This window comes from Saimiri boliviensis, chromosome 21 (genome assembly GCF_048565385.1).
Source record: "Saimiri boliviensis isolate mSaiBol1 chromosome 21, mSaiBol1.pri, whole genome shotgun sequence".
Classification (NCBI taxonomy): Eukaryota; Metazoa; Chordata; class Mammalia; order Primates; family Cebidae; genus Saimiri; species Saimiri boliviensis.
The window spans coordinates 28,504,557-28,516,874 of record NC_133469.1 but is presented as its reverse complement, the minus strand read 5'-3'; the positions used below and the strand labels follow the sequence as shown (position 1 = coordinate 28,516,874).

Below are 12,318 nucleotides of genomic sequence, written 5' to 3'. Positions count from 1 at the left end.
TCGTGAGGCAAAGACCAGGGAAGAGAAGTTTGAGGAGCACCAAGGAACGGAAATCTTTTGTCAAGGTCAACCCAACAGAGTTCCAAGAAATGTTCAGCACTGGGAAAAGTCCAGGAAAATATAAAGACTAAAGAATATCCCCTGATGCGTGTCTTTGGAAGCTACTGACACAGCGAGAAAGGTTTCAATGGAGTGGTGGGGCAGTCTCTGGGCTGGAGTAAACTGAGGCATAAATGCAGAGTAAGTGAAGATGGTACCTGTTAATGGTGGTATCTGAGAAGCTCAGATCAAAAGGAAAAACAGTAACTCAATAGGACAGCAGGGTGATGGAGGAAGACGTGGTTAGGATGGGGAGGCCCTCGGGTGTTATACTTCTAGGGGAAGAACTGTTATAAGAAAAGTTGGGGACATGGAAGACAGAAGTGACACTAGATGAATCAGAGTGTTTCAGGGAGAAAGAGGAAGACCTGGATCCCAATCAGCTTCAGACAGGACAATACTGGACCTCATCTTCTGAGACCACAGGGAAGATGGGGGCAGATAGAGATGAACGTGTATACATCACAGCAGAAGTTAAAGCCATCATTATTTTTCTTTGAAGGAAACAGGAGCGGAGGTGCCTCCTGAGAGTGATGGGGAGAGATCAGAGGGAAGTCGGAACGGTTTGGAATAATTGCCCAGGAAATGAGAACAGCAACTCCCCAGTGACAAGACATTGGTGGTCTCTACAGCTGGCTGAAGTTGTGCCTATCAGCATGTGGACCTTGCAGGGCAGGGTGAATGACTATGGCTGGGGTGTACTGGGCTTGGGGTGAGGATCTAGAAGGAAATGGGGCTTAGACCCTGCTCGGGAAACCCAATGTGTTGTAAGGGTAAGAAGAAGTTGGGAGGGCCTCACTGCCCACCGACTCTCATCCACAGAGCAGTGAAAGGAGGATGGGAAGGAGAGGTCAGGCATGCGACGGGGGCTGACGTGAGCATGCCAGCCCCTGGACAGCCCAGGCACCACCTGCCACCAGACGTTAAGAGAAACTCCTGAACAAAGTGTGACTGCCTCCACCCACCACATAAATTCCCTCCCTGCGGCCACAAAGGTAATTTAGTGTCTTCGTCTCCAGAAGCTCTTGCATTTATCAGCAGCAGTGGCACGATTCCTGGGGCTGTAAATCATAACGCTTTAGGTGTATTTCTCTTGAGTTGACATCCCCTTATAAATAATGTGGGGGACGCTTTTATTTTGTTGGCAGAAGACTGCTTTCTCCCTCTCTTCTGTTTTTAGAGTGACCTTCTTTCTCAGTCAAATGTGATATATCCAAGAGGCTCATTTACTGGGTCTTCCCACGCACCAGGTAATAAGGGAGCAGGTATAAAGAGGAGTCCTGTTCTCCACTATTACATAGCCTTGTAGCAGAAAGGACACACATATCTATTCAAATTTAAAATCCAAATGGCCTTTGACCCAGAGAATCATTTACCCATGTTTATAAGGATGCGTATTTTTCAAAACTTGACGTGTTAATAGCAAATACCTGGAAAGCACCTTAAAGTGAAATAAGGACACTGTAGTTAAATAAAGCATGGCACCTTGTGCAGGAATTATAAAGAATGAGATGGACTTATGCATACTGGTAAGGAAAGATCTCCAAGGTGTATTGTTGAGGTAAAAAGGTATATTGTAAAAATTTATGAAGAGCATAATACATAATTACATAATTTATGTTTTTAAAAATCCCACAAATATGCTGTGCTATATATTTGCTGCAAGTACATGTATATGTTTACAATATATACATTTAGAAAGAGATATAGAAGGATATACACCAAACTGAAGATGATGGATCCTTCTGAGAAGGGAGCTTAAGATTGCAATGGTGGCCACAGGGATTTTAGCCTTCTGATACATTGTAAGTTCTTTAAGAAAGGAAGTATTCACAGATTACTTATGCAATTAAAAAGAGCTGGAAGTCAAGACACCTGTACGCTGAGTCAATTCATACTATAAATTTGGATAAGATATTTCCCTCTGCAGACTTCAGTTTTTCCCATCTATATACTGACCAAGTTGGGCTGCATAATCCTAGTGGTCCTTTGAAACTCAGACTGTCTTGAGTCTTCAAGATGTAAACGTATTCAAAGGAAGGATTTTCGGGCTCCTTGTCATAGAATCTGGCACTTGGTAGGCACTTGGTCTTGGCTGAACATTGAATGTTGAATAATAATCCTTATGTAGTTTTAGTATTAATAAACAGAGGTCAGATTTTTCCAGTAAACTACACCAGGTGAGTAATCTACCTCCTGGATGAATGTCGGAGAGCTGTGGTAGCGTGGTAAATAAAATAGAGGTTTTGGAGGGATTCCAACCTGGATTCAAATTCTGGCTCTTCCACTTCCCTGCTTTGTGCTGTCGAGTGAACTGCCAACCCTCTCTGCACCACAATCAATGCTAAGCTGCGACCAAACACAGTTAATATTTCTGCTCCAGCTTCGGTGCTCTGGTCAGGTATTCATTCAACAAACGTTTATTGAGCACCAACAGTGAGCCAGCCCTGGGTATGTAAACATGAGGAGGACATACAAGAAATCCCTTCTTACAGATGCGTAGGTATCTGCCTTGCCTCCTGTCCCCTCCCTGTTCCTGGTGCAAGCACTTTCACTCCGAACAGCAGCTGAACATGATCAAGGACTTGGAAGGGGAAAGGGAAGGAGACCAGATGGGGTTCTCTGGGGGATGCTGGAGATGACTGAGGGGCTGCTGCAGGAGCTGTAAGACCATCTATGCATGGATCAGTTGCTCCTCCTTCTCTGGGTCTCAGATTTCTCTTCTGTAACATGAAGATAGACAGTGAAGTCTATCTCCTGGGATTCTTCTGGGCATGAAATAATTACTAATGCTGATAAACATGGCTATTTTTTTTTTTAGCTCTTTCTAGGTGCCAGGCTCTGAGTGAAAAGTGACCTGTACATCATCACATTACCCCTGACCACAATCATGGTTTACTCAGGGGGAAACATGAACAGAGAAGTTAAGCAGCTTGCCCAAAATCTCACAGCTGCAGATATGCAAATAAAGAACAGAATATTATTTTTAAATCTATGTTCAGGCCTATACATAGTAAGGATTTAATAAATGGTTATTGAAAGTTACATGTACTGCTTTGTCTTGTTGTTCTTTAAAAGTTTACTCTAAAAACTGTACATTGTATATGCTTTCCTATAGATTATGCTTTCTCGTTCAGTGCTAGAGAATTCAGTGAATTTGGAAGCAGCCAGAGCACTGATTAAAGATGAAACTCTGTATAGAATAACAATTTTAAAACTTTTCAACGGGCCATTGCAATGTAAGAAGTGCCTACATTTTGTTATTTGACAATTATCAATTATATCTTAAACACTTATAGCAAATGAAAAAAAAAAAAAAAAAAAAGAACTGGAATACAGATCCTCTGACTTCAGATCCTGCACAGAAACTACCATACCATACTGAGGAAGGAGACCCTTAATCCTCTTAAGCTTCTAGGAGCCCTTCCCCCTAGAAGGGGGATTTCAACAGGAGAAGTAAAGACGGGCAGACCGGGCCCCACCTTTAATCGCACTCCTGTAGATTGCAGGCATGGTATAGAGAAATCTTTCCAGAAGGTACTGTTTTTACTTAAACACAATCACACCCCCAACTAAGTCACGTACCCCACGCCTACTTCATGGATCAAGATCCTTTCACATGTAGTTTCTTTTTTTTTTTTTTGAGACAGCGTCTCACTCCGTCGCCAGGCACCAGGCTGTAGTGCAGTGGCACAACCTTGGCTCACTGCAGCCTCCGCCTCTCGGGTTCAAGCAATTCTCCTGCCCCAGCCTCCAGAGTCACTGGGACTACAGGCTTGTGCCACCATGTCCAGCTAATTTTTTTGTATTTTTAGTAGAGACGGGGTTTCACCATGTTGGCCAGGATGGTCTCGATCTCTTGACCTCGTGATCCGCCCGCCTCGGCCTCCCAAAGTGCTGGGATTACAGGCGTGAGCCACCGCGTCCGGCCGTAGTTTCTAGAGTTGTAAGCCTTTGAAAGGGTAAGGACTTTATTTGTTAGGGGATCTTGGCTATTTGGGGCATTGAGACCCACTGCAGCTCCCAGCTGAATAAACACCCCTTCCTTCCCAGTTTGGTGTTCCAGAGGTTTTGCCTGTGGGCTGTCCCACAACACTATTACCTCCCATTCAAACAGGTGCCAAACAACTTATGTGAGGCTGTGATTCATAGGGTAGGATCCTTATCATGTACCCTAATATAATTATAATTATGAAACTTGGTTATTAGGTTAACGAGGATTCACATTCTTCTCTGGCTGCCTCCAATTCTCCCACTGCCACTGGTAGACAGGCTAAAGCAAAGGTAGGTAGTTTCCAGAAGAAATAAAGTCCTCATAGTTCGCAGTCCACAGAGGACACAATTCCCTTCTTCATACAGGCCTTTGTTTTTAATTAAGAACAGTAATCAGATAATCTTGCTTTAATAAACTCCCCAGAAGCACCCCATTCTTGGAACCTCTCTTTGATATTTTCACATCAAGTCTTTCAGCCTAAGATTATCTGCAGACATGCACCAGACATTTACCATTTGCCAAATATGCCCAAAAGGTTAGCATCAACTCCCACTCCCTTCTTTTTGTAAAGACAACCCTTGTATCAAAGCAAATATGTTTTGAGTCAGGAGGGGCTGTCTGGGTTTGCTCCATGAATCTGTGATATTTTTTCAGTCTTATCACATTGGTTCTTCTGTTCACAGAAACTGTGTGCATTTCATCTTAATTATGCATCTCTTAATCCATAATATCTGACTTATGGCCATTAACTCTTAATTACAAGAGGGCCACCTTTGAAAAGGGAAACCAAGTGAGCTCAGAGAAATGGAGCTGAAAAGCAAGAGGAACGGTGGATGACTGAAGTTGTGCAACTAAGGGTGAATCCAAAGGCCCATTTGTTGGAGGCAATTATTGTTGGCAACCCTGTAGATTTGTGAGGGTCCCATATCAGGCCACACATGAATTCATCCCTTTCTATGGTAAGGAAATTATACAACTAAAAATAAGGCTACAATCCAAATAAAGCTAAAATCTCCAGGTGAAAAATCGTCTAGCCCAATTTCTTTATAATGACTCTCCATTTTTTTTAAAAAAAAGGAGGTGAATATGTTTATTAAACATTTTTTGAACCTGTAATTACTCATAAATGGAGAAAAGAGTGTGACTTGCCTTAAATAGATGGCAACCAGAACAACTACGACTATTTTTAAAAATGTTCACCCTGTGGTATTTAAAAATCTGGAAAACCATGCTCCAGAGAGGACTGCATTAGGTCCTCATTGTTTCAACCATTTGGGTTGGTAAATAAAATTATATTCCATGTTTCACAGATGAGGAAGTAGACTTTCAGAGAGGGTAAGGGATCAGCCTAAAGTCACAGAGCCAGGGGTGGCAGAGTTATACCTCAGACTTTCAGGACCATGATTATTCTCGCCTATGCCAGAGAAAGTGAAAGACTTGAACAACAACTTGCAAAGTCAGAGATTCTTCAAGCTATTGGCCATCCAGAGGCAGCAAGAAGACACTCTTACCTGGGGCTGAGAATGTGGCTGCTGGTGGCTGACTGTCGAGAGGCAGTCCTCATAGTATCTGTGGCCAGGGACAGAGTACAGCTCAACCAGGACTGCAGACTGCCCTCTGGCTGGGAGCTGAGGATGGAGACGTTATCCCTAGAATAAGATTGCAGGACACCATCAGCACAACGACAACCACAGTAACAACAATAATTAGATACTCACCCATAGCATAAGCTAGGCATTGTACTAAGTGATATACCTGCATAACTTCACTCACCATCCCAGAGAAGCAGGAGCCAGTGCTGCCACAGTTACACAGATGGAATTACTGAGATTTGGAGAGGCCAATTTGGCTCTTGGCCAAGGTTGCTCAGTTAGTCAGTGATGAAATTGGGATGCAAACCCTGTTCCTTTTTATTCCAATGCCCATGCTGTGAATCACGGCACTCTTCCTTGAGGAGATGGACACTCCAATTCAAATGTCGAGGTCTCTCCAATGTGGGAGTGAAGTTTGGCATTGAATTTGATGTGTTCAAGGAATATATCAAGTGTGAAGGTCTTAACTCCTTCCTTACCTTAGCTGGATTATCTTTATAAACAGGGACTTTACTTTTATGTTCCCTAATTCTGAAAGCAGCCCTCACTGTTTTCAGAAATTGGGGACATAAAAGTAAGAGAGGGGGCCCTCACAGCTCCTCAATGAATCCACGTTAGTTGATATATTCACTCAATATTATGTATATGTGTGTGTGTGTGAATATGCATGTGTGTATCTTCATATATTAATATGATTTATGTGTGTGTTGTATATATATTATAACATATATAGTGTTTTTTTGTAGGATACTCTATGTATGCCAAGCACCTCCCCTTGGGGAGGGGAGCTGTCCACATGAACTTAACATTGAGTCTGTCCTCAAGACTCCATTTCTATAAATAGCCATACAATTTTTAAAAATTATTAATGTTTTATAGAGGCACAGAGGATAGGTTTTATTAGAATCTACCCTCTGTCCCTCCATAAAGCATTAATAATTTTTTTTTTCAACGAGGGAGCCTTGATTTGCTTCGCAAAGGCCCAAGGAAGACATCAAGTAGCGATATTTGAGATACATCTTCTTGGAAGGTTGGGGCTTGGCCACGCAGGGACAGAAGAACGGAATTTTTGGTGGAAGGATTCATGTACACATAGGTACAGAGGTCATAAAGATCAGGGCATAAACCATATGGAAAGCAGGAGTCACCGCTAGAGGGCAAAGTAAGGGTCAGAATTTTAGTGTAAAAAGTCTATTCTGGGGCAGCAGGGAGCCTTTGAAGGTATTTGAGGACAGTGGCATGAGAAGGCATAGGCTTCTGTCTGTCTAAAAGAAACTAGGACAGTTCGATACTATGTCCCTAGTGCTGTATGTTATGACCATGAAGGCATTAATGTCATAGGCATCACTGATAATTCTCTAAGGGGACATGGATATTCCTTCCCTCCACAAACTGGACACAGAGGGCCAGGGGCTCACCCTTGCCAGCTGCTCGGTTCTAGTTGGGGTTAACTTACATCTCTTTTCTGCCACTGCTGCCACAATCCACCGCCGTCTGGACACTAGCAAGAGAAAGAAGAAAGAGTCTGTTACCCTTGTGCTTCCAGGGCCTTGGGAACATGATTACTGACTTCAGACAGACATGGGTGTGAGTCCCACTTCCAACCTTTCCCCCTGTGTGATCTCAGGGAAGTCACTTGCCTTCCCTGAGCTTCCTTTCTTCCTTCCTAAAATGTGGCAAATAAAGGGCCTCTGTTGTGGAGCAGAGTAAGTGAGATACCCCTTGTAAAGATCTCAGCATGGTTCCTGGCAAATAGATAGTGCTAATTAAGTGGTAAGCAACCATTACTGCTATTCTTGCTTTAGTACGACTAGTGCTGCTATTCTTAATAGCATTGTTATTGCTACAAGCAAGGCATTTGCTGTATGTTCTTTGTGAGTGCTAGCAAATCAGACACAGGGCAGAACAGCTTCCCAGGGCATTGTGGAAAACTCCAAAAGTAATGACGACAGTAGCTATTCTTTAGAGAGCATCCCTCCATTCAACGAATATGTTATACACACAACCTTATCTACCTACCCCATGTGTCTCCATGTTAGAGATGAGGAACCTGATACACTTGTCTAAGTCACACAGCTTTTGATCCCGGGTCTGTCAAGCTCATGCTCCAAACCAGCATGTGATTGTTCAGTGGATGGGTGCAGACAGTCAAACCGCAAACCTCAGACACCTAAGACATCGTTTTAATCTGGATCGTCAGGCTGGCGCCTTACAGTGTTCTCTGCTGTAATCTGGACAAGTCCTCTTTTAGAAGACCTAGCTGTTTCCTCCAAGAGATGTACCTGCTGCTCCTTGGCTCCCACCCTCAAGGGTCTGTCATCCTGGGGTCTTCTATTTGCATGCATCTGTTCCCACCTGGCAGTGACCAACATCCCTTGTGGACCAAGAACAACTCTTATTTATACTTCAGCTCCAGAGTTCAGCTCCAAAGCACAGCCAGACCAGAAGTTCTCAGACAATGCTTGGTGAATCCAATAGAAGAGAAGTCAGTGAACGACAGCCATGGCCCAATTCTAGCCTACCATCTATTTTCATAAATAACAATTTTTGTCTCTGATTGCTTTTACACCATAATAGTAGTACAACAAAGACCATACAGCATGAAAAGGCTAAATACTTATTATCTGCCCTTTTAAAGAAAACGACTCTGCAATAGAACAAAAGCACCTTTTGTGACTGACCTCTTGGGAGGCAGAATAATGGCCTCTAAAGATGTTCATACCCTAATCCCCAAAACAAGAGAACATGTTTCCATTCAGGGAAAAAGTTTCACTGGAACACAGTCATCCATTTATTTACATTTTGAGTACTTTCTCACCTGCTTTGACTAAACACCAGTCTTTACTCGAACCCAGCACTCAGAAAAGTCTTTATAGCCCAATAACTAATCAAAGCTGGTGTTAGTTCCTGTCCACTATTTACCCTGGCCGACTCCATGAGTAGCAGCCCTATGGGTGGACTTGGCATTCACATTCACCCTCTTCCAAGGGGCTCTTCCCCAGCACTAGAGACCCATTCACTCCATAATGTCTAATCATGCTGGACATCTTCTCATCTCTTCACTCTTCTGCATGCTCCTGCTCTGTGACCCACTATGTGTCAGGGGGCTGATCTGTATGGACACCATCAATGGGTTCCCTGTCCCATGGCTTTCTCTTGGGCTCAGCCAATAAGGAATGTAGCTGACAGTTGACAGGAAGGAGGGAAGAGAGGGAAGCTGAAGTACACTTATTGTCCTGAATTTCTGGATTTCTCTCCACTGCCTCCAACTCTCAACCAAAGGCCAGAGCTCCTCCTATCAGCCTCTCTATCTCTTTCTTTCTGGATTCCAGCAATTGCACCCTCTTCTTCTCCCTTCAGACTTGGCAGGAGTTACTGCTCTCAGTTGCTGCTATTCCCTCAGTGCTGCAACACCTATTCCTTAGAGCTTCCTCACGCCTTTGTAAATAGCCTTTTTGTTAAGCTCTCTTCATTTAGAGTTTGTCTTCCACTTCCCTCCAGACTCTATTACAATAGCTAATCTCAGTGCTTGAAAGATCTACATTTACCATACCAATAGTTTATATGACAAAAAAGCAGACAGGAGGTATGACCCAACATTGCACTGCTACCTACTGTTACACCCTTAATCACAATGTCACAACGTGAAGAATCAAAAGAGGCAATCTTATAAGAGGCTAGATTACCAGCAATCATTATTAGCCCCTCCTATGCTTCTGACTCTGGAAAAGAACCAGCCACAAGGACAAATGAAAAAGATGAATTCTTATTAATCCCACATTTTAATAGTACCTGCACACTGGTTGCTTTTGCCTGTGAACCTGTTTCACTAAATTTGCACAGAATATCTAAGGCTGAAGTCAAGACCCACCAGGTGGTCTATTTGTTTATTCATGATGAACTACTGTCCATACAAGAGTGGTGTCTTGCCTGGACCACACGCTTCCTACAATTTGAGATGGACTTTAAAAAGAGAGCGAGAGAGTGTGTGTGTGTTTAAAATAAGGAGGCTGAATTAAGAAGAGCTTTGGGAACTATAGCTCACATTTATTGTATGGACAAATGCTGAAGGCATCTAACATCTTTATCATGAGATGACCTGGAATAAAGTCTTTGGGACAGGAAATAAAGGCTTTCAGGTAGAAGCAGCAGGAAGCTTTGTTCCGTCTGCTCCTGAGAAGCATTAAACCACATGGGTAGAACTTACTACCATGCTGACTTTATATAAACTCATAGGTTATTGGTCTTGGAAAGTACTTGAGTTTGTACACCATGGTGCATTGAGCCCTTGAGTTCTGGGAGACCCCATGAAAAGTGTGGGTACAAAGGGGTCAAGAAAAGAGACCTAGGAGGAAGGATTATCCCCAGACCTTCCTCTCTCACTCCAATGAGAGGATGATTGCACTCTATCCTAAGCTAAAATTTTGTTCATGAGTTTGCTTTGGTGTGCAAAAAAGGAATTCTACAATAAAGAGAGAGTTTGAAATCCACTGACCCTTTTAGCACGTGAAGAAAGTGTCTCTGGGCTGCAGGCTCCACAAGGCAAGTCCACGCCTGTTTGTTCCCTACTGTACCCCCATCCCAACACATTCATTGTTTTCTGCTGAGTGGGCAGAGGTCCAAAGGGCGGATGACCTGTCCATTGTCCTGATTCATTTGGTGGTGCGCCTGTCTGGGACCCTCATCTCTTGACATGCGGGTCAGTGGTTCTTTCTTTCCCCTTGTTGCAAGTGGCTTTTTTTTTTTTTTTTAAAAAAAAAAAAAAAAAAAGAACTTGTGCCAGGAATTTGTAAACAGGGGGTTGATGATGAGCAAGATAATTAAGTCAACATCTTCAGATGTACTCCTTCAGGGTCAGTCTTTGCCAGACAATTCCAGTCTCAATGCAAATGTTGCCTGGGAAGTAAATTCATTGGCCCCGTCTCACAGTGACAGACACAAGTTTACCTTAATGACAGGGCAGTTACTGGGCAGAGAACAGAGATCTTGACGAGGGAAACGAAGTAGGTTACATCTGACATGACAGCAGAGTTTGGCCATTAGTGGTATAGCTTATGGGGTCAGCCTGGAAATCAGGTAACGGCTTCATCACTTACTGCGTGGATGGGGGCAACTTTCTTGACTTCTCAGTTTGCTCATCTGCAAACTGGGAATAATCATGGAAGGAACCTCCGAGAGTTGCTTTGAGGACAACGTATGCAAAACAGGTAGCAAAATACCTGCAGAAAGTAATTTCTCAAGATAATTATAATTCCTATAATTATCATTACTTCCTGTAATGCTGGAACAGATAAAGTAGTTTGCAGCCCTGACCCCTGTGAAACCTGTTAGCTGAATGTGTGGACTAGAAACACGCACAGAAAGCCAGGCGTTCTGCGCAGCACTATTTAAACAGGCATTATATAGCACTAAGGCCCTGTGTTGTAACTTGAACTGCAGCATCACCCGTCTTAGATTAATAGAAAGGCTTTAACCTGTTCTCCCAGGCCTGGAACACATTCATCACTCAGGGAGGACAAGCTAAAAGGTAAACGTTGCCGGAAAAGAGCTGCTGGCAGTTCCAATGACCGTTCTCCTACGCAGCAAGCAACTCGCTGCAGTTTGGACAGAGCCTGGGTCCACTCTGCTGTAAGTAAAATGTTGATGCCACAAAAGAAACAGCACTCAGAGATACATCCTCTCAGCAAGGCAGTTTACGTCTATAGAAGGGTGCGGCGTACGGATGGAGCAATGGTGGCCGCACACTTGGACAAGGCCGGGACTTACTGATGCCTGATGGGGGTCGTCCCTACCGCTGTGTCATTCCCTTGTTGGCCAGTGTTAGACCACACAAACTAGACTAATCCCGAACGGCTATTTTAAAGAGAGCAGGGGTCCGAGCTGGCATGGCAGGGTGGGTGTTTTGGCGGGAGGGAGAGTTACAGGTGGGTCAGAGCAGGTAGCCAGGGGTGACCTAGGTCAAAGAAGGTGACAGGAGCAGGTGACAAGCAGGTGGCCGGGATGAATCAGGACAGAGCGGGGGCCAGGGGAAGAGATGGGAACTACTGATTAGAACCAGTGGAGACAGTTGTTTACTGCACTTACAAGGAAGTTAAACTTTAAAATAAAGAATTAAAGAATAAGAGAGCTGAACATACTGACATACTGATTCTTCGAAGAGAAACCTGGAGTTCTCTATAACAACTGATGAATGCATTAACTCAGAAGCAGGCCCCCAGTAGCAACCAGAATCTTTGGCTAGACCCAGATCTTTCCACTTGTCCTACTGCAGCCTAATTTTAGCCAGGTTATAAAATGATGTACGTTGGAAAACATCCAACTTACACTCAACAAAGCGATTGATGACTCTTTTTGCAGAGCACCCATCTCAGATCGGGCCAGCTGGTACTGATGCACTTTCAGCCGACCCAAGAGTAAGAGGTCATGCATCGACCTCTCCACTTCTCACCCAAACCCCTTTACCCTCTAGCCAAGGTGACAGTGCAGCCGCAGCCCCTGGGCCAGGAATAGATGGGACTACTTGTCAGCCAGCATGTTCCTCCCTCCATGAGTAACGAGCGTACCCCAGGCCTGGGGGGCTGGCTTAAAGCATTTCTCCATTAATCTAAGGAGGTTGACGTCACAGTGCAAGTT

The 12,318-nt window shown here is 43.9% G+C and overlaps 1 protein-coding gene across 3 annotated transcripts in view; it reads right to left on the bottom strand.

Annotated features, from left to right (window-relative positions):
- Positions 1-12,318, bottom strand: part of MYO18B (myosin XVIIIB) — a 286,207-nt gene that overhangs the window by 20,604 nt on the left and 253,285 nt on the right. For all 3 annotated transcript variants that reach the window (XM_074390993.1, XM_074390995.1, XM_074390994.1), the window contains exons 41-42: positions 7,142-7,186; positions 5,605-5,742 (exon numbers count right to left, since the gene is read on the bottom strand). In XM_074390993.1, coding sequence (XP_074247094.1) covers positions 5,605-5,742; positions 7,142-7,186 — 183 coding nt within the window. The remainder of the gene's footprint in view (positions 1-5,604; positions 5,743-7,141; positions 7,187-12,318) is intronic.